This window comes from Mastomys coucha, unplaced genomic scaffold (assembly GCF_008632895.1).
Source record: "Mastomys coucha isolate ucsf_1 unplaced genomic scaffold, UCSF_Mcou_1 pScaffold14, whole genome shotgun sequence".
Classification (NCBI taxonomy): domain Eukaryota; kingdom Metazoa; phylum Chordata; class Mammalia; order Rodentia; family Muridae; genus Mastomys; species Mastomys coucha.
This window is the reverse complement of record NW_022196896.1, coordinates 41,800,236-41,827,296: the sequence shown is the minus strand read 5'-3', so window position 1 is coordinate 41,827,296 and position 27,061 is coordinate 41,800,236. Positions and strand designations below refer to the sequence as shown.

General features: G+C 44.6%; 1 protein-coding gene across 10 annotated transcripts in view; it reads right to left on the bottom strand.

Annotated features, from left to right (window-relative positions):
* Sulf1 (sulfatase 1) overlaps window positions 1-27,061 on the bottom strand; it is a 168,234-nt gene that overhangs the window by 17,662 nt on the left and 123,511 nt on the right. For all 10 annotated transcript variants that reach the window (XM_031366875.1, XM_031366874.1, XM_031366872.1 and 7 more), the window contains 11 exons: window positions 21,135-21,285; window positions 20,032-20,207; window positions 17,804-17,932; window positions 17,476-17,532; window positions 16,227-16,356; window positions 8,002-8,218; window positions 5,909-6,161; window positions 4,294-4,390; window positions 3,693-3,787; window positions 2,756-2,821; window positions 1,465-1,640 (listed from right to left, as the gene is read on the bottom strand). In XM_031366875.1, the coding sequence (XP_031222735.1) occupies window positions 1,465-1,640; window positions 2,756-2,821; window positions 3,693-3,787; window positions 4,294-4,390; window positions 5,909-6,161; window positions 8,002-8,218; window positions 16,227-16,356; window positions 17,476-17,532; window positions 17,804-17,932; window positions 20,032-20,207; window positions 21,135-21,285 (1,547 nt within the window). The remainder of the gene's footprint in view (window positions 1-1,464; window positions 1,641-2,755; window positions 2,822-3,692; window positions 3,788-4,293; window positions 4,391-5,908; window positions 6,162-8,001; window positions 8,219-16,226; window positions 16,357-17,475; window positions 17,533-17,803; window positions 17,933-20,031; window positions 20,208-21,134; window positions 21,286-27,061) is intronic.

Here is a 27,061-nt window from a genome sequence, read left to right as displayed (position 1 = left end):
CCCCCCCCCCCACAGACCTTCCTTATCTCTGAGGATTCCCCGTGGAAACTTTAACAAAGTGTAATTATGTTCCATTTGCTTGCTTGCTTTTTCCCCTTCTCACTAGAATTAAAGTGTAATAAGGACAGACCCCTCTCCTCCGAAATCTGAAAGGCCTCAGAGATTTCCAAAACTCCATTTCAGGAGCCACATTAGAAGCTGCATGCTATGACTAAGCCTCACTTGGCCTCACTGTGATCATGAACACACATGTAAACACAGACAACTCATGCAGCAGTAAGACTGAGAGGCACAAGCTGCCCAGGACCGGCCTGCCATGTTCGGAATGACCTGGGGGTAGGGGGGTTCCATAGGCCAGTTTGAGAAGCTAGCTGGGTCCCTCCACTGATCCTCACAAGGCTGGGGGTATTATCTGTGCCTTGCTAGAGCCTACGGCATGCATACTTCCTCCACTGCCAAGGGAACATCGTGCAGAGACCAGAGAAAGCAAATGTACTCTTTCCAAAATGGCACAGCTAGTCCCCATCCTGCACTGTTCAAAACAACACAGAATACTTGTGTGGACCCCAGGGTCTTCCACCAAAGGGGACCAGGATAAGGAGGGCGTGGGCCCTGGGTTTATCAGATGGATCATTACTGTGTTTTTATTCTTTTGGAGATACATGCATTAGAATTAAAGCAAAAGATGGATCTGGGGGAAAGGGTAGATGAAGGAGAGGAGGTGGGGCAGACAGGGAACCTGTAGTAGGGATGTCATACATGAAACAAGAAGAATTTTAAAAGAAAAAAAGAGAATTAAAGCAGAAAGTAATCTGTTTGGAACAAAAGTGCCCCAGGCCCTTGCTCCGGCCCTAACAGGTTTCTTGGTCAGAATGTGCCTCAGGAAGGCTCTGTGAGAAACCTAAAGGAGAGACTTGCTATCTTTAAACAAAATACCAATGTTTCTAGGAATAAAAGCTAGTATACCTGTAATCCTAGCATCTGGGAGGCTGAGGCAAGAGGACATCAAATACGAGGCCAGTCTGGATTACACAGTTCTAGGCCAGCTTTTAAGATCAGAACAAAGGGCTAGAGAGATAGCTCAGTGGTTAAGAACACTGTCTGCTCTTCTAGAGGTCCTGAGTTCAATTTCCAGCAACTACATGCTGGCTCATAACCATCTATAAAGGGATCCTAGGCCTTCTGGTGTGTCTGAAAACAGCTACAGTATACTTATATGTATATAATAAGTACTTTTTTAAAAAAAATCAAACAAAAATGAAACAAAACAAAGAAACAAACAAAACCTCCAAAGTTTCTAAAGACAAGTAATTTTTTTTCTAGCAAAATGATTTGGGCATAGAACATGCGGTTTCCATTTGGAACCCCCATGATTGACTTGTTTATCTGTGGGATTCTCAACCTACATCAGAACTGTAGGAGATGCTCTCTGCACTCCATGGGATGTACCCCTGGGAGACTTACGGTTCCAGAACGGGGCAGTCTGCCAGTGGTTGTTGTCGTGGGTGAAGCAGGTGAGGCCAGGGAGGCTACACTCCTCTCCCTTCCTCTGACGCCTCCTCTCCTTCCTCTCCTTCTTCCTCCTACGATGCTCCTTGAAGAGCTGCAGTTTGCTGTCCACCTCCTGGGCAGCAGCCTCCCTAGACCAACACAAGAAACACTTTTGTCGACTGGAAAGTACTTTATAAACAGTGGTACTGTTGTTCTGAGCCTTGCACAGACACATGAGCTCGGGTGACCTCTGCTTTCCACAGAGGGCTTCAAATATAGCCAGTGTCACAGAGGCAGACTCGCCCCGTGACAGTTTCTCCTAGATCTGTATTCAATCTGATGATTACTTGTTCTTAAGCATCGATGGGAATAAAGGTTGGAATAAAGGTCAGTGCATCTTGCCAGCCACAAGCTTTGAAGAAATGATGTGATCTCCTGATAGCTCAGTACATATCAGGCGGCCACAGAGTCAGTGACCGATTAGTTGGGCCAGATGGCTTGCAATGGGATTCCAATATCCTTTGGCAAATTATACATTATAACATTTTAAAATAAAGATTTTATCATGTTTCTTTAAAATATTTATTTTTTAAGAGTTCCATCTGTGTGTACGATGAGATACGATCATAGCCACCTGCATGCCCCTTCGCACCCCACCCCTACCCTAGATCTCCCTCCGCACATCCTCATGTCTTTTTTTCTTTAATGACCCCGAGTCTAATGCTTACCAGTGGTCCAGCCCTAAGAGGAATGACGCTCCCTCCTCCCACAGCTACCAATTGCAATAGCTCCTTGGTTAGGGGTGGGCCTCATGAGCTCCACCATCACCAGTGCTTTTGGCTGGCTCGATCTTATGCCTGTAATCACCACTGCTATGAGCTCCTGAGTGTAATAGCAATGTCATGTTCAAAGTGGGACATGATGTCCCGGCAACCTCCTCATCCCCCACCTCTCAGACTCTTCACTTCCTTCCCATTCCCTGAGCTTCGGCAGGTGGTTTTGCTTTTCTACGTAGTTTAAATGCCATTGATGGTCAGATACAAAATCTATGGCACATACAATTTTTGCTCTTTTAACTATCCACGTGCTTCCTTTCATCCTTGTGGTAGAGACCAGCACTACCATAAGTCGTTCTGCTGAGCATCCTAATTTAGTCAGTGGTCTGCTACTCTCTGCTGATCCCCAGCACAGATCATCCTATGTGGAGTCCCTCCCGTCACTAGGGACAGCTCCAGACCCAGTGCACAAGCAGGAAGCCACTCACTTGAAGGGGTGAAGGTGACTCTTTAGCCTCTCTTGTCGCTTGACACCTTTCTCTTTGTTGTAATAGCTGCAAGCCAAAGGGTTAGACATGAGTCTAATACATCTCTCATTGAGTTAAATGGTTCATAACACACACCCACACACACAAACATTCACACTCACTCACTCATACACACTTACACACACATTCCCACACACTCATACACTCTCTCACTCACACACACATCCATAACACTCACAGAAACACACAAATATGCACAGAAACACACATACACTCACACTTACTCACATACCTACATATACACTCACTCACACTCACACACACACTCACAAAAGCACTTACACACACAGAAACACTCACACACTCACCCACACACCCACACACATAACTCACCCATACACTGACACAAAAAATATATACACACTCATACATAAACAGACTCACTCACACACAAATACACACTTACACACAAATATATTCACAAACACACAGGCATACTCACTCACATGTATGTCAGGAAGTTACTCTTTTGCCATTATTTCAGTGGGGCTTGCTTGTATCATTTGCTTAAGTGGGTGCAATGCTTAATTTAACTTAAGTGGGTGAGGCCAACATGCCTCATGGCAGTGCCTTCACACACAGGAGGCGGCCTCCAGCTCCTTTCTCTGGCTCATTTGTGTCAGGGACCCATGCCCACCTCTGCTGTGTCAGGAGCCCCCCTGGGACGCATGCTCATCTCTGCTGTGTCGGGAGGCGCCCTGGGACGCATGCTCACCTCTGCTGTGTCAGGAGCCCCACCCCCCCCCGGGACGCATGCTCACTTCTGCTGTGTCGGGAGGCCCCCTAAGATGCATGCTCACCTCTGCTGTGTCGGGAGGCCCCTGGGACGCATGCTCACCTCTGCTGTGTAGCGAGGCACCCTGGGACGCATGCTCACCTCTGGTCACCACAGCTACACTCCTCAGGCTTCCTTTTCTTTAGGTGTCCCCTCACTTCCCTTAAATTCTTAATTTTATCTTGTAGAACTTCAATCTGGAAAACACATAATCATACAACTTCTAAGATCAGGATTTTTGTTTACAGGACCCCTCCGCCTTGTTGGCTGTATTCCGTAATTATGACTATTCCCAGAATAGCTGGGAAGAGCGAGTCATAGAACAAACACGTTTACTTCTATATTCCATGTATGCCAGAGACATTAACAGATAATTCTTTATAATTAATTTTCTCAAAAACATGCAAAAGACTATTAGATTCAGCCCTCCCTTCCTCATGCTTGCTTTCAGTAGGACTACCACTACATCACTAGAGGAAGATTAGATCTCTTGGTGGATTTTCTAGTTTTTAGGCAATTACAAAAATGAGGATATGGACACGTGGTATGACTCTCTAGTCATGCTGTGCAGGATTAAGGAGCTGAGCACACAGCCGTGTGGATCGCTTTCTGTTTGTTTGTATGTTTGTGGTATGAGGATGGAACCCCCTTGCTCATGACAACCAAGCTCTATAACTATGCTCTACCCAGCCCCAAGGCTGACCTCTTTATCGATGTAGGCCTTATGGTCCTTCCACGCTCTGGCGGACTGGTACAGCTCTCTCTCACAATGGATTGTGTCATTTGGAAGAATAAAGCATCTGCAAAGTCGAAGAGGACCCAGAGAAACAGACGTACGTTCTAATATCAACATACACACCCGAGAGAGCAGAGAGCACTCCGGACCCTTCACCCTCTTCCTGGAGATAAAACCACTGAGCGGAGAGCTGATTCCCTCATAAGGCTAAATGAGGATGTGTCCTGGCTACTGGCTGGACAAGGAGCATGGTCACTGCTTTGTGACAAGATTATCCCCAGGAACACCTTGCCACATTTTTTCACATTCATCCTCCCTTGAACAGGATCCGCTCCCCAAATTAAGCTTTTAAAGTGTTAGCTAGTGCACACAGAAAAAAATTAAGAGTGCATGTTTATGTGCATGCATGTGTGTATGTGCTAGACCTTCAGATTCTCCACCTTTTTCTTTCCGTGTAGCCCAGTTAGGACTTGAACTTCAGATCCTGCTGAACATTGGGGCCTGGGATTATAGGTGCACTACATGATGTCTAGTTTAAATGGTGCTGGAATCAACGCTAGATTCCAGGGCTTATTTCTTTGCTCATTTACTTTTACTTTTACTGATGCTATGGGCATTTTATCTGCATGCATGTCTGTGCATTGGATGCATGTGGTATCTGTGGAATTTAGACGTGGGAGTTGCAGCCCCTGACACGGGTTGCAGACAGTTGTGAACCTCTATGTGGATGCCAGTAACCAAACCTGGCTCTTCTAGAAGAGCAGTGGATGTTCTTCATCTCTGAGCCAACTTTCCAGTCCCTAGTCCTGGCTTCTTGCATACTAGGCAAACATTCTGAAAACCCAGCTGTTTCTCTTCCCACCGTTAAGCTTTGCAACAAAGTAACAACCCCATGGCAGAAAGGGGTGGGTATGGGCCTGCAGCTCTAACAAACCTAAACCTGGGGTGCACTACTCCATGGCACCCCATGCTGATGACAAAATAAAGATCTAATAAATTTTTAAAGAGTAGATAAATTTGAGGAGGCACTGAAAAGCTGTGTGAGTCTATTAACTTAGGGATATTGGTGTTTGTTTCTTGTCTACAGGATTTCCAAAACGCTTTCTTCCTGCCTGAAGCAGGCCAGATTTTTCTTTTCTTACATATCCATTCCAGGTCCACAATCATTTTCTAGAAGATTCTTTGGGATACACTGTTCTTCCTTAAGGTGTGCTTCAATTCTGAGGCCTGAGTCTGTATTTTAAATCTGGAGGACAATGGAGGGTTGAAGAGTCCCCAGAAGTCCCCAGACTTCTGGAGGTAATGACTTGTGGGTGGAAATTCCACCAGTGCCTGTTAGGTTGAGATATGACAGAATTGCTCTGCCTGGGTTCCCATCATATGAAACAGAGCTCAAAGCACATGCCCAGGTCGCTAATGGTCCTAGCTCCTCCTTGCTTTCTTGTGCCCCTTGTTGTGCATGTAAGCCTTTGGGCACTGCATTGCTGAGTGATGCTATTTCTTTTTGCAAAGTGCAATGGTGATTGTATGGGGTGTGAGGTAATGTGGCCCTCCATCCTGGGAACTACACGAGGAGACTCACTTGTGTGTCACCCGGACAGTAGCGGGTAACCCCACAGCATTGTGGCTGCCTGCCAGCATCTCACTCCTGATGTCACCAGGAGCAGCCTGGTGGCCTCTGAAGCCCTGGTGACCCTCATCATGGCGCTTAGCAATGCTCCTTGGTGGTAACACTTGCAATTCTTCTTCTTCCAGATTGATGTCATATATTTCACCTTCGAATTCAACGGACAGGGACCGAGTCTGCCGGGTGTGCACAAATCTGGGCTTATACTCTGGAATGAGAGGAAAAGTCCTTACCACAGATGAACAGATGTGGGAGGGGGTAGAATAGTGTCACCGTTCACTGTGGGATGTTAGAGAGGGACACGAAGTGCAGGCTGCATAGCCTTGGGGCACCTTGTTCCTGGGTAGCTCCTGAAATCACAGCAGCAAAAAACATGCTCTCATGCTGGTTGTGTCCTCTGATAGATGTTACACTTCTCTGGCCTCGGGTTCTCCCTTTGTCAAGAGTGCTAGCAAGCTGTAATCTGCCACATTTAGTTTTGAACATGAATGGCTAAGTCAGTCAGTAGAGAACTATATAGTTCCCGCTTGTTACTAGCTTCAGCCGTCCACTGTATACTCTTTATCTATCTTGAATCTATAATCTTGAAATCTAGGACAAAGTTTGAACACTTTCTGGCAGGGGAGGTTGCGCCTGTTGTTAAGTGGGATGTTTGTATCAGGGGAACCTTGTAACCTTATTAATTTTAGCTGTGATTTCCTTGTGTGGTTTAAATGTGAAATCTCCTTCCAGGAGGAAAGACAGTCCCATAACTGTGGTTCTGGTTATAAACCTCTTTAAGAATTTGTGGAAACCAATGAAGACTAATCCACTTAGATCCAGATAAGGAATTCATGATCCTCAAGTCTGTTCTGTTCAGCATAAAAATGTCTGCTTTAGGGTACTCTGATTCTCTCAAATGATTTGTGTCCAAGAAACAAGTTTAAACAGAACTTATTTTGTTTCCTGACATAGAAAAGGCACAGATTTGAGCCACTTCTCAAACATGCCACTAGGTGGCAGTAGACTATCATTCTTCAGTAGATGTTCCTCCTGTTTTCTGTAGTCTTTAACTCTGGGTCAATCAGTTACTTGACAGTTTTTACTAAAGAAATTATAGGCAGTAAGTATATGCTGTACTGAGTTCAACTAATTTGATACTGCCACTCAGCAAGAAACAACTGTGTGACAACATTTAAAGATACATATAATCTAAAACATGAAAAAAAATGTGTGTTTAAGAACTGAAACTTAGAGCTGGAGAGATGGCTCAGCGGTTAAGAGCACTGACTACTCTTCTGAAGGTCCTGAGTTCAAATCCCAGCAACCTCATGGTGGCTCACAACCACCCATAATGAGATCCATCTGACTCCCACTTCCAGTGCATCTGAAGACAACTACAGATACTTAGATACAAAACTAAAGAAATTTTTAAACAAAACAAAACAAAATCCACAAACACACTTCTGGGCTGGAGAGCTGACTGCTCTTCCGGAGGTCATGAGTTCAAATCCCAACAACCACATGGTGGCTGACAACCATCCGTAATGAGAAACATAAATAAAAAATAAAAACAAAACCAAAAAACTGCTGAAATTTACCTTTTTTTGTTTTTTTTGGGACAAGGTGTCTCTGGGTATCCCTGGTTGTCCTGGAACTCACTCTGTAGACTAGGTTGGCCTTGAACTCAGAAATCCACCTGCCTCTGCCTCCCAAGTACTGGGATCAAAGGTGTGCACCACCACTACCCTGCGGATATTTAACTTTTAAAGCAATTTAAGGCAAGCATATCAGAGCATGAAGGTAAAGTCAGATGGATGTAAACCTCCCTCACTGGCTGAAGTCCTTTCAAATATGTGATGCACTAAGTGGATTTTTATTCTATACTAAGTGAAAATGCTTGCATAGTAAAACTAGCCGATCTTTGCTATCTTACTTTAAACTGAGCGATGATTTTTGCTTTTATCCTGAAATGTAGGCACCGATAGTATCTAATGTGTGTGTATTGTGGGGCGGTTGTCTTGAAAAGGGATCTGCCTGCCTGTAGGGGGTCACAAGGTTTAGCTTACTTGGTGTTCCCTGGTTCTTCAGGAACTGCCTTTGATTCTGTCTCTGGCTTCTGCTCGAGCGATAACCAGAGTCCCTACAAAGGCACTCTTTGTCTTTGTCATGCAACCCGCGAGAGTAGAGGTTGCGTGCATTTTGACGGACAGTGAGCAGGTCGCTGGGTCCCTTACACTTGTGGATTCGAAGCTTGCCGGATGTGTCCTCGATGCACTGCCAGTTCTGCAAGAGCCAGCGGGAAGCAGTTGGCGAAGCAAAGCAAGGTGTTATTTACTAAGTACCCTAGCACCAGCTAGGTGTGGGTCAGTCAGTTCCCACACCATCACCTCTCCATCCCCCAACCCCGCTCTGTCCCTCCCTGCTAATTCCGTTGAGGAGCATGAATGAAAGGGGACTGGCTTTTAAGTGACCCTGCATAACTGTTCTCAGTTCTATTTCGTTGGTGGCAGGCACATACAGACGACAATGAAATCATTGGGAATCAGAACTGCCTCGATGACACTGGAGCTGATAAATGAATCCTCGGCCCCCAGACTAAACAGTCTTGAATGAACCGTGTTAAAGCCCTTAGTGTCCCAACACGGAGCCAGCTGTCAGCGCTGCTTCCATCAAGACCCCAAACCGCCCCATTTGTTCTGGAAAAACAAACTTGCCTGCTTTGTTCTCTGCCTCTGGGTTTCTAAAGTGAGCATGGGCAGAGTGGAATTTAATTTGAGGCCATTACAGGCAGAGCCAACCCTGGGTATCGCAGGCACTGGCAAACTCATCGGGCTTTGTTTTGATTTTCCTTCTTCTCCTACAAACTCTCGCGCCAGGGAGACAGAGTCCACCTTCCCAGAAAAAGCGCTCGGCTGGGGTGGGGGTGGGGGTCGCACTGGGGTTCCCGTTTTGCCCACAGCTGTGGGAATGCTGGGGTTTCCCGTTTTGCCCACAGCTGTGGGAATGCAGCGAGTTCACAGTTCTGGTTCCAACAGTGTCTCTTCACCCCGAGGCCCCTAAGAAGCCCCTCTCCATTCCAAATCCCCAATAAAGTCTCTGCATGTATTTCAGTTTCCTCCCCACAAGCCCTAAAGTACTCATCGGTCAGTAGGAAGACTCCTAGCCTTCATTTGAAGTTATGTCAGCAGGACAACATAGTGAGCACTCATAAAGACTAGCACTGTTAAATGTATCCTTTTCTCCCTCCCATATACAAGTGTCGTCTGTGTGCTATTATTATGTGTATTTCAATACATAGGTATCTAAGCTGAGGCCAGCACAATATACTCATGCTCTAAAGAATCAAGCTGGCTGCGCCACACATATTTTCAGATGTCTTAACATAAGTCCTGTCTTGGTGGTAAATGCCTTTAAGCCTAGCACTTGGGAAGTATAGGATCTCTGAGTGCAAGGCCAGACCAATCTACAGAGTAAGTTTCAGAGAAAACTTGTCTCAAAACCCAAAAAAGTCATGTGTAAAAAGGACACCCACTCTAGCACTTTCTATGAGGATCTCATACCTCGCACTCCCCCTGGTAAGCTAATACACTAGGAGGCGTCTCTCGGAAGCACAAATCTCTGATGGAAAAAAGTTTGGCCAAGGAACGTGATGGCTCTGTCAGCAGATAAATCAAATGCATCGTAAATCATGCATGAGCCTTCCCTGTGAACCCTCGTTCACAGTGCATGCTTGCTTGTGCTATGTGTTTAATTATCAGAGCAGTATTGGGGCTTTCTACCACTACACCCTGAGTATCTAGAATTTACGAACGCTATGGTCCCACTTGAGCCCTCCACACCTCTGGTGTTTCCGAATGATTAGTTCGAGCCATGTCGAGATTGTCTCTTTTCAGACTTTGCCAGGAGTGGCTTGAACCTTCAAGGTCTTCACACAGAAGAGCAGGTTGCTGAAGAAAAGGTAGCTAACGACCAGGTAAGTCAGGAAAAGGCAACATAAAGCACAGCAATGTGAGGACCAAGTTGCAGAAGATTTAAGTAGAGGTTGGAGAGAGGGCTTAGTGACCAAGCACTTTCAGCCCGTCCAAAGCACCCAAGGTCAGTTCCCAGCATCCACCCGGACCTCTTTAACACCAGGCACACAAGTGGTGTACACACACCCACATAGGCACAACACACACACATACACACAACACACACACACATACTCACATAGGCACAACACACACACATACACATAACATATTCACATACACACAACACACACACAAACACACAACACACATACACACACACTCACGTAGGCACAACACACACACATACACACAACACACACACATACATAACACACACACTCACATAGGCACAACACACACACATACACATAACATATTCACATACACACAACACACACACATACACACAACACACATAGACACACACTCACATAGGCACAACACACACACATACACACAACACACTCACATACACACAACACACACATACACATACACACAGCACACACATACTCACATAGGCACAACACACACACACATACACACAACACACACATACATACACACAACACACACATACATACATACACACAACACACACACACACACACACACATGCATACACACAAATAAACCAACAAATCTGGTAGCTGATGTCTGTATTCTCAGAACTCAAGAAGATGAGACAGGATTATAAGTCTGTAGGCAGCTTGGACTGTAAGACTCTACCTCAAACACACAAACAAACAAAAATATGAAATAAATTTGTTTAGGCCCAACTCAGCCATGTCACAGAGTTGGGAGTGAGTCCCAACTTTGGCTAGACACTTGTAATTACTTGTAGTTAGAATCCTACATGAGTCTAGGTCTTTCACGGACCTCTTTGCAGCTGAAATCTATGCTGGGGAAATCGGCAGAAGGGAAATATTTAAGTCTCAATAGCTTAGGTGCTTGAGTCTTTGAGAAGGACACAGGCATTTGGGGCTTGTGTACAAGGAAAGATGTGTCTAAAAAGGTGCAGATGTAGTTGGTCCAAAAATTACTCTGGCAGGATGAAACCTGTGGCCTGCACCTCTGCAAGTCAAGATGTGTGCTCTGTTTATAGGGAGGCAGCTGGCCTAGCTCCCTCCCCGGCTAGTAGACAAATGATGGAGCCTCAGAGTCTGCTCCAGGAGCTGCATGTAAAGCAAAGGTTCAGCAATTTGTAAGCAGGGTTTGGTAGCACTCAGAGCTTGAAAAAAGTGTTTTTAGGGACCCGAAAGAAGCTTGCCAAAGCCAAGACACTTTCACTATGAAATAACTGCACACCATACAGAATTCTTATTGTTGGTAAGTACTGCCAAAAGAGTTAACTTTCCATAGTTGGAAAATTTGGGGATTGTGATTCAGCGTGTGCTTCTGTCTTAAATCCAAATGGCTTAAGATGCAGTCATTCATCTGGATAGCCTCTACACCCAGCGTTTGCAGATACCTAGAGCCTGGAGGAGCAGAAGTGGGCAGTGACTCTATTCACAGCCAAGTGCCAGCCAGAGGAATGCTCCAGTATCCGCCATACAGGAAAACAGGGCCAATTTCATTCCTAAAAGGCAAGGTCTGTCTGTGATTCCAATTCACACCATCTCTGGCACAAACAAAATCACTTCTGAAACTGGGTTGGCCTCAGCTCCTAGCTTCAAATGATCCTTCTGCCTCAACCTCCTGCAACTGGGACTGCCCGTGTACCCCACCACGCCTTGACCAAATAGTAACGACTGAACCCCTGGACTTTGGTACAAACTTTCTGCCTGTCATTTTTCTTTTGGGCTTAGAGAAGCTGATGGTACAAGTAGATTCTTGTAGAATACAAAGGTGCGTGGAGAATTTCTAGTGACTGCCTATTTGGAATCTAGCCCATTTTGCCTTCAGCCAAATTCCTCATGGATTTCCTATGAAAAAGGAATAGGAATTCCTTCCTGAGGACTGAGTTGAAGAGTCTCAGTGTATGGTATTGTTTCTGGAGCAGACACAAAGCCAAACACACACATATATCTCTGCATGTATCGAACACACACACACACACACACACACACACACACACACTTCTATATAATACAGCTATATACAAACATCTACACATACATTTGGATAAGGCAATGTCCATTGACAAAAACGTCAATTGTCGATTCTGAAAAAGTCACAGACCCTACTACATAGAGTAATTAGCTAGAGGCTTAGAGAAGCATCTCTGGTAAGCAAACCAGGAATTTTAATGTAACAAAATTACCACTTCAGTATTCCTTATCACGACATTTTTATGACCGCAATAAAACCTTGAAACAGCTGCTACTAAACCTGGGACTTCACCAGGAGAGTTTACAGGTGAAACGGAGCTTTTAAGAGAGTTATTCCGAAACGAAAACTGCAAGCTGTGTAATGGTCAAAAGACAGCAGCAATTGCCTCGCGGCTCTTCTGTGAGGCCCACCTCGAACCTGGCTGAAGCACTGGCTGATGGGAATGGAGTCCTCTATGCTCATCCAGCATCCCCACAGGCACATGGTTATTTCTGGCCGGCTCTGACCTCCTCCTGAGGCTCCTTGGCAATCAGTCCCATCACTATACCAGTCTGGCTACATCTGGACCAGCTCTTCAGACCTCTGGAGTTAGGTCACTTCAATTCTCATTCTTCATTCCTAACACAGTTGGAAGGATTGTGAACTCTATGGGTGGTGGCCATTTTTAATAGAGTTAAATATTCAGTTGGGTTCTAAAAACTCAGTTTTAATTGTCATTTGCTCCTAACTCAATGTCTTTGAGAAAACAGCAGAACCTCAGTTTTCTTCTAGACTCTATATCTGGTAAAATAATACCTTATTATCTTAGCAATAAAGATGTTTTATAAAAATTATTGAGTGCTTTGGGTTCTAAAAAAAAGGTGTGGTACCTGAAGCCAGGCCAGTGCTGGTGGAATTAATTTCAAAAAGAGCTTATCTAGTCTCTGAACAACTTATTTCTGGTTAGAAATGCTGGAATATAGCGATTATTATTTCATGGCAAAAATTGTGACTATTTTTTCCATTTTAAATTGATTTAATGTGTGTGTGTGTGTGTGTGTGTGTGTGTTTGTGTGTGTGTGTTCATGCCATAGAACTTGTGTGGACATCAGAGGATAGCTTGCAGGAATTAAAGCTCCCTTCCTAAGATACTGGTTTTGGGAGTGAACTAGGGCTGTCGGGAAGGGTAGCAGGTCTTGTCACTCACTGAGCAGCTCACTGGCCACATACGGATGTACAATACAACACTTTAATGCGTACCCCCAAATACTCTTGAATTCCTGGACTCAGCCACCTTCTTATCACAGGCTCCCAAAGGCTGACACTGATAGGGGTGGGCTGTCAGACCAGGGAGTTCTATGGCCTTAATTCACACATGTCTGGGTTTGAACTGAGATTTCCAGCTCTGTTTCAGTCAGTTGACTTTTCTTTCTGAGCCTCAGTCTCTTTGTACATAACTTAGGCCCGGAATGCCTAGTACAATATTTAACAATGTTATGGCTCTGGTTACTTCTTCCTGGAGTAATCACTAGGTAATCATGATGGTTTCCACGTCCTGGACCTCATTCATCCCTCAGGTTGCTTATGGATGCCTTGATTTACACCTCACTATATGTTTGACTGATTAAGAAGCAAAGAAGCAAAAAATGGGCTCCAGTTTCTTTTTTTAAATATCTACTACAACAGTAGACAGGGACTAGATAAAAGCTTGGTTTTATATATACGAGCTAATTCTCCAAAGTGTGTACTCATATATATATCACGATACAGGTCAAATCATGCTCTGACGTGTAGTCACAATGCAGTTTTGTGATGATCTGATCAGCTTTTATGCCAGTGTCAGCATCACACAACTAATCACTTGTAGGTGGCAGTGCACTGAAAGTTTCAAACTGAATCTGGGAAGAGAAAGACCATATAAATATTTCTGTCCAAACCATGACTTAGCTCAGGCCAATGACAAAATTTCTCAGAAACATGAACTAGAGTCCTTTACCAAGGAGATTTAGCTCCCGCTGTCTTGAGATGAGTTGGGATGTATGGAAGAAGAGGAAAGGAAGAAAGCAAGGGGAAACAGAAAAGAGAAATTTCTATGTAGACAATCATCTGTATAAGGCAGTACTGAGAGTGGGAAACTCTAGCACTCCAGGTCAGGCAGAATGCTCAACAGAGCAACCTTTGAAAGCATCTGAGTAGTGCCATAAATCCACATAAACTTCGTGGTAACCTCTGTGACTCGCTCAGCTGTATCTACACAACAACACTGAGTGAATATAGTTAAGTGAGTCGCCCAAGGGCACATAGACAGCGGCACAACCCTGAGGTTTGTGAAACCACTAAAAAACAAAAAACAAAAAACCACCACCACCACCACCAACAAAATGAAACCAAAAGTGCAGGGCTGGGAGTGTGTGGGGTGTGGCTATGTGAGTTTGTAATTTGGACCCTTGGGATGTTGAGATAGGAGGACAGGTTAGCCTGGGCTACATTTGTATAGAGACTTTGTCCTGAAGAACAAACAAACAAAAGAATCAGAAATGGGAAGAGGGTACATTGATAGTTTTCAGAACTCTTCCCAGTGAGAACAATGTGTAGCAAGAACTGAACATCACCTTTGGATTTTGCACGGGAGTGTGTGTGTGTTTGTGAGGTAGGAGTATGTGGGCATACAAATGTGCTTGGGGTAGAATTCCTAGCTGAGCGGGTGGTGGGAATTCACACTTTGTCTTGGATTAGTGCAGAAACATGGAAGCAATGCAAACACATATGTGCATGTTGTCATAATTAGTCCCTGTTGGTGGTTCTGTGCACAGTCAAGGAGTCATGCCAAGTGTCTGAGGCTCCAGCCGGTTTTATCCTGTTTGCTTTGTAGAAACACAAACAACAGGTGAGAGTCCCTGGAACAACAGTGACACCCTGAAGAAATCACTCCAAGACACTCTCATACTAATGTATAAAAGAAGCACTGTTCTTTACAAAATAGAGGTGAACACTCTCCATTCTAGACACAGATGAGCTGAGGCCTGGGAAAATTTAAACTGTTCAGGACACAAAACCAAGGACTAGTGGGTACCCTAGCCAGCCCAAACCTTTCACTCTTTGTTCTTTTTCCCTTTTAATTATGCCGCTTCGTGAGTTCACAATACCTACCCAGGTGACCAAGTAAGGATCTGGACGTGGTGCTGGGGTACACACTCTCTCTGGGGACTGAATGAAGAGAATAGAGCTGACAGTGCTAAATTGTCCTCTGCAGCCCACAAAATGTCAGGCCTGAGGATGAAGGCTGTTAACCTCGTCAGGAGGAAGGCACAGGCCCCATGTGATGTCAAGGCTGCAGAAATCGCTCGGTTGCTAGCTCATGTACCATGTCATGTTGATTTTGTTCTTTACTTTTTCATTGGGACATGGAATTTCCCTTTAGTCTATATAGATTTCCTATTGGTTGGCACAGAGTCCAGCTAAAGAGTCTTTAAAATTGTTGGTGGCCACCTGTCTTTCTTCTCCTTCCCTTCCCTTTTCTTCTTCTCCTTCTCCTTCCCCTTTCTCTCCCCACTACTCCCTCTCTTTCTTTGTATTTTTGGTTTTTTTGAGAGAAGGTCTCACCATGTAGCCCTGGTTGGCCTGGAACTCATAGAGATCCACCTGCTTCTGTCTTCAGAGTGACGAGATTAAAGGTGTATACCACCACACCCAGCCCAATTCTCTTTTATGGGGTGTTAATCCATTGGATAGTGTTTTCCATTCTTACTGATATCAGCTGAAGTGGGGACCAAGCCTAGATTTCATAATTACAACCGATATCAAAAGCGTTGTGAGCTAGAAGTGAGCATACAGACTGTTTTTCTTTTTCAGCTCTGGTACAGATCCCACTATACACGTAGCTTAGATGGCCTCTTGATTCTGCTTAGGATGGAAGGCGCAATCGTGTCACCAGGAGTGGCTCACTGCTCAGAGGCTCAGCAGCCACCTAGCTCTTCAGTAAGTGCTGACACATAGCTCTTTGGTGGAGCCAGTGCCTTTGGCATAGCTGTCCCTCTGAGACCCATCTTTGTTAATAAGAGGGCGCCTGGGTAGTGACAAGAAGATGAGGGCTTCTTAGACAGACAAATCTGCAGCCACAGACATGTCTCTGAGTTTGCCCTCATGACCACATGGAAACCTTAGGGGCACACAAATGTCTGAATATTGTTTAACTCAGCAGCGATGGAGAGCACAGGAGGACAGGAGAGACTATCCGTTGCACTCACCTGCCCAGGCTGTTCACAGGCTGTCTGATACCTGGCCTGTTGGCACAGTTCCTTGACTCTCTCATATTTGGGCAAGTGATTTGACTGTTGAATATTCTTGCTGGATTCCTCCTTCTTTCGTAAAAATTTCCTTTGACAGAAAGGGGAAAGCTTCTCACTGAAGAGCCACCCGATTACCTTCCCAGTCCCCACACAGCCTCTTCTCTATCGCAGCAACTCTACACTCCTTCAGACAACAAGAAACACAGTCTGCTGCTATCTGAAGGGGAGCGACCAACTGACGCAGGCTGCGTCCTTGTGAGCATTGCAGGCTGAGTCTGCGAAGACAGGAAAGTCTTCCAGAAAGTGATTAAAATATTCAAGGTTTGCTGGGCAGTAGTGGCACATGCTTTTAATCCCAGCACATTGTGAGACAGAGAGGCAGGGGCAGGCAGATCTCTGGGAGTTCAAGAACAGCCTGGCCTACAGAGGGAGTTTCAGGAGAGCCAGGGTTTCACAGAGAAACCTTGTCATGTAAAATCAAAATCAAAACAAAACATCCCTCAAGGTTCTCTTTGTAAATAAGTTAATACCTCTCTTCCTCTCAATTTACACAAAGAGAAAAAGCAATGAATATCACAAAGCAGGTATGAAGCGACTATGGAAACAATCACAATGCCATTAATGTATATAAGTTAATAGTATGAAAAGAACATGAGGAAAAAGACAGCAAGCAGAGGAGGGATGGCTGAGAAAGCCAGTTGACTTGCTAAGAGCTTAGGCTGAGAAATGCCATGGGGAATTCGGCTGAGAACTGCCTTGGGGAGTTCCACACTCTGGAGAGGCAGGCTCCACTTCCATCTATGACAATATTATTTATAGTTCCACTGTAGTAATAATTGTTGATAGGCAATGAATAGACAAACAGCCATTCAAACTATAGGGCCAGGGTTCAACGGGTGAAAAGTGTTTGCCAACTATGACTGATGGTGAGTTTGATCCCCAGAACCTATGATAAAGAGGGAGAACTCACTGGTAGAACTTGTCCTTTGACCTTCATATATGTGCTATGTGCATACATGCATGTGCACACACACACACACACACAACTTATAAATAAAATCAGGTAAAATAATAAAATCAAACTTGCAACTGGGCTTGTGAAATCGCCATGCTTACTAAACCAAAATATGAAGTATAAAAAACACAAAGCAGGAAGAGCTGCCCACTAGGACTGGTTCCCAGAAGCGCCCCAGGAACCAATAATTACCCTCTTTCCACTAGGAATGTATCACGCCAGATTTTGGCCTTCTTGTTTGTACGAAACCTGAAAGCAAAATAATAATATTTACTGTTAGCATCTGAATGTTTTCCCAAATGGGTTTGTGCTAACAGTTTATTTAAAGAAATGCCTCCCACTTCCCGCTGACCATGGCTGCATCTCCATCAACGTGCAATTCATAAACAGCTGAGAAAGGCTCAGCTTGCAGGAATCCTCGTGGGGTAAATTTATTTTACCTCCGTGGTTTTCGGAACTGGCTGACCTTGGGCACCGGCCGGAGCTTGGAGGTTGACTGACAGAAGACATGTTGACATACCTGTTACCCGGCTTTTCCAGGTCTAGAAGTTTGAGGACAGATTTGCCATCCACATCAGAAGGAGTGTCGAGCCCAGCAATATCCAGAATGGTAGGAGCTAGGTCGATGTTCAGAACAATCTGTGGGACTCTGTAAGGAGCAGAGGGTTCCAGGTTAGACCTAAAGCGGGTAGCGGATGGCTACAGAGCTGCTTCCCTGCCCCCCGGCCCCACCCTTCCCCCCCCAGCCCTGCCCCCCCCTCCCCCCCCACAGCCATGGCTCATAGACCTGTGAGCCTCCCTGCCTTCTCATCTGCTCTAGGAAGGGGTGAGTGGTAGAGAGTAATAACACAGCTGGCTTTCAAGGCTGGAGAGATGCCACTAACTGCTGTGTTTCAAACACGAACACGTAGCCACACAGGATGTATATCCGTACATGATGCGTTTAATATTTTCATTATTATTTTTAATAATGTGTATGTGTTTGGGGGGGACTTGTATGTATGTGTGTGTGTGCGTGTATGTGTGTGTAGGGGGTGTGTGCGTTTGTGTGTGGGTGTGTGCATTTGAGGTACATATAGATGTATTGATTCCCTGGTGCTAGAATTAGAGGCAGTTATGAGGTATCTGATGTGGGCGCTGGAAGCTGAAATGGGTTTTTCTACAAGAGAATGAAAATGCTCTTAACCATGGAGCCATGCTTCCGGTCTCATGGTGTGTGTGTGTGTGTGTGTGTGTGTGTGTGTGTGTGATATGCATCTTTCTAAAAGGTGATACTCCAGAATTCCTCTTGCATTAAAGCTTTAAAGTTATTGTAAGAACCCACAGTTTTATAGTTTTTAGTTTGCCTCAAGACTAAGACCTTCAGTGTATATACCTAACTATAGACAGAACTATTCTCAGATAGTTTGTAATGAATTTTTACAATTAATTTTAAGTTAGCATTCAAAGAAATGGGTCTCATCACAACATTTTCATATTATTTTCTGATTTCCCGATCCTAACCCCTCTTTCCTCTCTCTCTGATGCTCAAATAACTCCTGTCTGCTTTCATGTAACATATATTCATTCCATTAGCCCCTGTCCCTTTGGTGAGCAGAATGGACATAAAACCTTCTTCAGAGAACCTTCTTCCTCTCATCAGTGCATCCCAGAACAGGCTAGGATGAGCTGGGAATAGCTGGGCTAGACACAGCAGCAGGGGAGACCCTAGACACGACACGAGAGAGAGTCAGAATCCTGGGCTCTGGGCGCCAAGGATGCCGTCTCCAGCATCCAGGATCCTCGGGCACAGCCCTTTCTGCCAGCATCCAGGATCCTCGGGCACAGCCCTTTCTGCCAGCATCCAGGATCCTTGGGCACAGCCCTTTCTGCCAGCATCCAGGATCCTCAGGCACAGCCCTTTCTGCCAGCATCCAGGATCCTCAGGCACAGCCCTTTCTGCCTGTCTGGCTTCTTGGTGTTGCCTAAGTCCATGGAGGATGCTGTTTGGAAATTAATTCCCACTTCTGTCTTTTGCCATTTCCACAGCTCTCTACACACACTATCTGTTTCCTACAAAGCAAGTTGAGATTGAAGAGAAAGGGCATGGATAGCTGCAGCTCTGATGAGATGATGGGCAGAGAAAGGGACTGGAACAACTCATTTAAGTCTCTTTTCTCTTAAACAAAACAAAAGTGTGGCCAAGCAGTCTAACGCCCTAGATTAAGGCTCCAGTCTCTTCAGGGGCTTGAGAGATGGTTCAGCTGCTAAAAGCACTGACTACCCTTCCAGAGGTCTTGAGTTCAATTCTCAGTAACCATACTGTATCTCACAACCATTTGTAATGGAATCTAATGCCCTCTTCTGGTGTGTCTGAAGCCAGCTACAGTCCACTCATATACATAAAATAAATAAATCTTTAAAAAAAAATCAGGCATTTTAACCTTTAATTTTCTTTTCAAAAATTAAAAGCTAAGAAGGTAGCATTGGGCTTCATAAGAAGTGATGCTGCACCCTGATTCAGGATGGCGTTCTCCAAGAGCGCATCTTGTCTGTATACTGAGGGCAAAGGAGACACGGACTTGAGGAATCAGATGTTGTTACTGTTATCATCTCTTTCTCTTCAGTGGTATCGCTTAGTTACTAGGTGGGCAGCGGCAGTAACCACGAACCCACATATCCTATGTTTTAGTTCTGGATGAATTAAGACCTACATTGTCTCACAAGTACAGGAGCTGTGACAGATCCACACTACAGAGAAACACGTACATCGACCCTGGTTCTATGCTCGGACCACGAATGAAGAAAGGCACACGGATGTCAAAGTCATAGGGCATGGACTTTCCCTTGACCAGCCCAAATTGTCCAATGTGGTACCCATGGTCCGCAGTGTAGATGATGTAAGTGTTGTCCAGCTCTCCCGTCTCCACAAGCATGTTGTATAGCTGCAAGAAAGCAGGAGCGATCACAGTAAGTGTGAGGTGGCGGCGACAGAACTGTCACAGCCTCCCCCAAAGGCCCTGGCTGGCCTAAACTCCCTACGTAGACCAGGCTAGCCTTGAACTCACAGTGCTCTGCCTGCCTCTGCCTCCCAAGTGCTGAGATTGAAGACACACAACACCATGCCCAACCCTAAGCATTTTTCAAAAGCCGAGCCTTTGCTTTAGTCAGACTGGCAAATGGAGACATGATCCGCAGTTTTGAATGCATATGATCCTGGTGGGAAATCCAGTACTACAGTCAAATAGTTCTTTTCTTTATCTAGAATATTCTGCTTACAGGGTTTGTTTCATGTTTCCTAAAAAGGCAGACAACAGAACAAGTCATGAAACCACTTCTCCCAACAAACTTAGTAGATTTTTCACTTTGAAAACCTATGCTTAAAGCAACTTTCCACACCATCACTCTTCTCCTTAACTGTGCAGGTAAAGAAGGCCCCATCTAGGAAGACACAGACTTTGCTAAACAGCCAGAAAAGGCGATTGTACTTGACTTTTATTTTATAATGCAGAGATCAACTGGAGTAGAGTTGCTGCTCTTTGTGTTAGGTAGCATCCTTCATTTATTTTACCACAGTCACCATTACTCCCTATTGCATTGTATAAAACCCCCTTAGTCACTAACATAATTTAATTTCTGAAGCATTTGAGGGTATAGACTCGATTTGTGATATTTTTAATTCTCTGTCCTTTGTCACCGGCTCTTTAAGAACCAGACTTGAAGAAACAGGATAAAGGGACAAGAACGAGGGTGTCATTGAACACGCTTGTCTCTCTTAACACAATATTAGGAGCCAATCTCAATGTGGACAGGAATAGGTCTATGGGAGGATGTTCTATGGAAACACGCCACTGAGGTGGGGGAGACCTTACCCTCTCGACAGAGTCATCAACTGACATCAGCGTCTGGAGTCGCTTGCGTTGGAGGATGTTGGTGAACTCCATGTGGATAGGCAGCATGGGCCCTGTGTACTGCATGATCCAGTGTTTGTCCATGTTTGGTGCATAGTTATAGCTTGGAGTTCTGAAAATATGCAGAAAGTAATCATCATATATATATATATATACACACATATATATACATATATATTTAAAACAGAAAACTTAGTCATTTTGGGAAACATCTCAAGTTAAAGGTTGTAAAATAATCACTTCTGAAAGATAATTTAGTCACTGCTGAAGTGTTTTTCTCCCAAGCATCTTGGGAACTCTGAGTTTGTGAAACTATCTTCTTCGCCATTCCAAACAGTACACACCCTCTGCAGGCATGTACACTTCACCATTCCAAACAGTACACACCCTCTGCAGCCATGTACACTCACAGATAATGCTCAGACTGAACATGGAATCAATTCAAGTTCATTTGGGTTCTATGAATACAATGTGTAAACGATACATGAAGATAAAGATGGTTATTTCAAATTTTCAGACAGCACAGAAATGCAGAAGGAGTGCTCCTGGGGTGATGTCAGCCCCTGAAGTATCTGTTGTTAATTATCCTGGTAAAGCCAGCTGCTGTTAGTGGATAATGGTGACCAAAATCTCACCATGGTTTTCTCTCTTGACTCTCTTAAGATCATTTTATTGTTTATTTATATGTCATCATGAGATTTGTTCTTTGTTCATGTTGCAGGTTAAAACCATTAATCAATTATGTTTTCTGGGATTATAACCAAGACTGAGTCTGCCATTCACACATTTACCAATAAAATACTTGCCTCATAGAGAAATCAATAGGGTTAGAGGACAAGGGTTCTGTTAACTATAGAGAAGTGGGTTTCGCTGTGAAATAGGCTCATTCACACCTACAGTGTGTGTTGGGGGTTGCTTTGCAGAGATTAATAATATCAGCTACACAGCCCTGGATACTTAAAAAGGCTACTTTCTCATTAAAGTCTTCCCTAATTTCCACCAGATGATACCATCTCATGCTCCTGAAGAGAGACCTATGTTACAGAGACACTATTACGCAAATAAAATTGAAGCCTTATCTTTACATGCTATTAAAAGCTCACAGAGGGAGTATTTACTGTAAAGTATTATCTAGCTTATCTTATATGTTCTAACTAATTTGACTTTCTCAGCTCTTTTGGTTTCATGTTCATTATCCCCATTTTATATATTTGGAAACCAAGGCAGGTAAACAAGTCACATAGTTGAACAAAGATAGAAGAATCAAGCCTGGATCCCACAGCTCACAAACAGTAACATGAACAAAGGGATGCGCAAGGGATGCTTTCTCTGTCTGAGAATGCTTTTAATGTAAACCACAGCGTTACAGATCGCCAGTCTCCCAGAGCAAGCAACCATTTGTGTGGAGGAATTGTTTTATCTGTCCGTGTTTGCAGGATAGAATTCTACAGTTGAAGGATTGCAGAGAGGAAGTCTGACAGGGAGCCTGGAAGCAGCCCCGGTGAACCAGGTAATTTCAGGAGACTTCGATGACTGTAAAGTCTGTAACACGGAACTCCACACACAACACTGCATGGCTGAACCTGGGGATGTTCGCATGCACACTGAGCCAGAGATGGCACCTGATTTTCACATTTTTTCCTGCCAGAGGGTCCATTCAGATAGGTAGGTGGGAGCAGACATCATCGGGCTACCTGGTTACGCTGACGGTCATCAGTTAAGTTCTGGAGACACCATTGCCAAAGGTACAAGTGCTGCTTGGTAGAGGATGTGAGTTCCCACTAAAGGAAGAGCACAAAGCCACCTGACTTTGCACACGTGTGAGTGGAGTGCAGGGGGTCCCTCTAGGACTTCCACATCTCAGTAAACAAATTCTCTTCATGTAAATATCTAGGTCAAAACGGTCCTGTAACATTAAACTACCGAGTCTTTGACAACTGTCTGCCTTCCTTTTCAAACGAACCATCCCTTCCCGTTTTTTCCTCTTCCTTTTAAAGACTATGTCAAAGAGAAACTTTCAACACCAGTGTTTGCTGCCTACCAGAAAAATGATTCTGGAGCCAAATGGTCCTAGTTTTTGACCCGAAAGGATTCCTGCTTTCTAGAAATGGCCACGGTGGGAAGTGGGTACAGGGGAAGGGATGGAGTCTGCCTTTCCCATTGTCTATGCAGCATGCCATGGTACAAACAGGATTAGATTAAGAAGCTGAGAAGAACAGAGAGGCTGGAAAATCCCCAAGCAAAGGTTTTGCACCCATGTGCTGGGGCCCTGGGGAGGGGAAGTTGGGGGGGGGGAGGAGTATGAGGTCAGAGTAGGACAGACTTTGGTCATGAAAGGTCTCCTAGCCTTTTACCAATTGTGGCCCCAAAGGGAATACAGCTGTAAGAGATTACTCAGGATTTCTGCATAATGCCCATCCTTCCTTCACTGCCTTTGAAGTTAGGTCGGCTTAATTTAAAAATAAATCTAGTTGACTTTTTTAAAACCACAAAACCTCAACGCAAATAAAAATTACAATAGGGAACCAACATGCAGCTCACGTGGGCAAATTACATCTTCCACCAGTTACCTTGATGTACTTGGTGCAGCCCCACCTCACTTTGAGGAGCTGGGAAACTTGAAGCAAATTACAACCCTCAAATTGGACTCCTGGATTTACCAAATGACATATGTTAAATCTGGCTTATATTAAAAGGGAGAGTTCAGGGCCTGTTGTCAAAGCTGTCCACCCTCCCCCTGTAGTTTTCTGACTTTCTCAATATGGGAGATGACCTCTCGCTTAGAAGAGGACATTCCAGGTGGAATCCCAGCGGGGAGCAGGGCTCTGGGGGCACACGTTTGCTTTTTAAAGGAAGACAGACAACCGCTGCTTCCCCCACCTCCCGAGAACAGCAGCTGTTCAGAGACCCTGCAGGTGGAAGGTCCAGGTTGCTGGAATTGACAACATTGTTGAAAAGTGATCTTTTGCCAAAGACTGTGGTTGCCTCCTGCTGAGGTCTGCCAAATTCCTTGAAGATGCAGCCTTCTGTCCCCCAGTGATAATTAAGGCTTGCTTGCCTAAGGACATGACTTTAGCCTTCACAAAGGGGGCCTGGAGCTGTCTCAGGGACAGCTTCACTGAAAGAACATTCCTTACAACCGGAAAATGTCTTCAGTTGTCTAAAATGCTTGGGATCTCATTCTTTCTCCGAGTTTTGCTGTGCTAAGATGTGATTCTGGACAGGTCTTTGGGGAGGGGGGCTGGGCTATGCCTCAGTTTCTTTATCTGTACCATAGGGATAATGACTTTGCAGAGGTTCTCGTGAGAGCTGAGAGCTTTCTGTGACTCCTGAACACAGCTTCGGGGTCACATCCTACTCTTCTTCGCCGGTAGCTAGGCTAGCTCACTTGGGTACCCTGCTGTCCTTTGGCAAAGTGCTCAGGCTAGCAGCTCTAGGCCACTGTTCAGAGCCACACTGACCCAAGCTCTCAGGCACAGAGGTCCCCAACCCTAGCTGTGACTACAGCAGGTGAGTTGTTCTCCCCATGGAAAGGGAATCCTACCATCTTTAACCTTTTGCCCAACTGAAAGTATTTTCCTTTATACTTAGGAATTGCTGAATATCAGTTTATGCTGCAGATACATAGTCTGGCTCATTAGGTGTATCACAGAAAAGTGGCCATCACTGATTGTCACTTTAAAATTGAGAGGACAAAGGACCAGATCATTGCTTTGTTTGTTTGTTTTTGTTTTTTGTTTTTCGAGACAGGGTTTCTCTGTATATCCCTGGCTGTCCTGGAACTCACTCTGTAGACCAGGCTGTCCTGGAACTCAGAAATCCACCTGTCTCTGCCTCCCAAGTGCTGGGATATAAAGGCGTGTGCCACCACTGCCCAACCAGATCATTGCTTTTTGAGTTTCTGTTCCTTCAATGCAAAACAAAGCAAAAAATGACCCAGAAGTATCATTGTCTCAAGCTTGGTAACAATTTCTGCCTGTGAAATGAAGGTTTCCAACAGATCTGTTTGTCTCCCACACGCATCTGCAGCTCTCCACTGACCTTCTTCAGGTTTCCCTGTGTGCTGCTTTCCCTAGGCTGGCTTTTGTGAGTGTCTTGCTCAGGACTGTGCTACACTCACACACACACACACACACACACACACACACACCTGGTGGCCCAGTAAAGTTCAAACTTCAACAGGATGCTAATTTTCTTCCAGGTTCCAGTCTCTTTCCCGTGTTACTTTTTGACTAAAAGTAGGGAAAAGGATTCTGAAAAAATCAACAAAACCACCTTTCTCTTTGGTGGATAGAGTTTTTTTTTTTTTTTTTTTAATAGAATGATTCTTAGTAGCCAAGAAATAGCTTCAAGACATGCATGTATGTATATTAAATTCATATTGGGGAATTATGAACTTTGTGGTTCCTTTTGATGGCCTTTGCTGTAATTCCTGTGAAAATATATTTTTCTTGTTGATGTGTTGAACATCTCTTTCCTTCATTACTTTTTAGTTGCAAACATTAACAAAAAGGGATGCTGGTAGGAGTATTGTTCAGTGAGTGGTGGGATAGGTCTCCGTGCATAGTGAGCACAAGCCCATTCTACAATCTTCTGACACACTTACATTAGACACTCTCGACATCCTCTTCAAAGCCATGCCATTTTTGATTTCATTAAAATGAAATTTACTTAATTGACTTTATGGAGATCTGCCTCACCTGACTTAAAATGTCTTTAGGCAGATAACATTTGAACACATGCAGATCTTGTTTATAGGCATACAATAAAAAGAGAATTGTTTAATGATGATGGAAATGCCAAATACGCAATTACGTATTGGCATTACGTAATTGGAATTACGCAAATATATATGATCCACTTTGATATCCATTGTGGCTGGGACCAGCCTGGTCTACAGAGTGAGCTCCAGGACAGCCAGGGCTATACAGAGAAACCCTGTCTTGAAACTCCACCCCCCCAACCCCAAATTATAGAATTAAAAGAATTGCTAGTTGCTCTTTGAACTCTTAAAGCATTTTTAAAAGAATTTTAGTACTATATCTGAAAAGTTATTTTCATGTCAGCTAGCTGGTGAAGTCGACATTATTCACGTGGTAAACAGAAATTAATTTTACAACTACATGAGAGGCAGGATCCCTTCTCCAGGGGCTAAAGAGAGGCGCTTTTGTAGGCACTGCAACATGTGAGTGCAGTGCCCTCAGAGGCTAGATGGGAAGTTAACTGCCTGGAGCTGGAGTTACAGGATGCTTGATCTGAGTCCTCTTAACTGCTGAGCCTTTCTTTACAGCTCCAAGTAGCAGCTTGCTCTCGCCCCTCCCCTCCCTCCTCTCTGTCCCTGTCTTTGTGTCTCCTTCTCTTTGTCTCTGTCTCTCAGTCTGTCTGTGTCTCTGTCTCTCCCATTGTGTGTGTGTGTGTGTGTGTGTGTGTGTGTATGAAATATGGAAGAAACAACTATTGAAACAAAACAATTAAAAACCAGCCCCCAGAGTTGATGGGGTACAGTGGGTGGCAGGGCTGCATTATCGAGGGGTGGGGAGTATGAGGCCAGACTTATTTCCTGAAAGCTTAGTAGGGGTTCTGCCATAGGGAAGGGTTTCATGATAAGACTTTTATGTGGATTTTCGTGTTGGAGCGTTTCATATATTTCTTGGAAGCCAAGACAGGCTGAGCTACTGTCTGGTTAAATAGGGCCCCCATGTGAACAAGGGAACGATAATCCGTTCCTATTCTTAGTTGGGAGGCAGAACCTCTTCCCTCCATTTGTAAAGCCAGGGTGCAGATACTGAATGGGCCTCTCTCTTTGTCAAAGAAGCAAATACCATGGAAACTTGATCCACTCTCTCCAGTGTAAGAGGGTCAGATGGCCACAGCTCAGGGCTGGATGA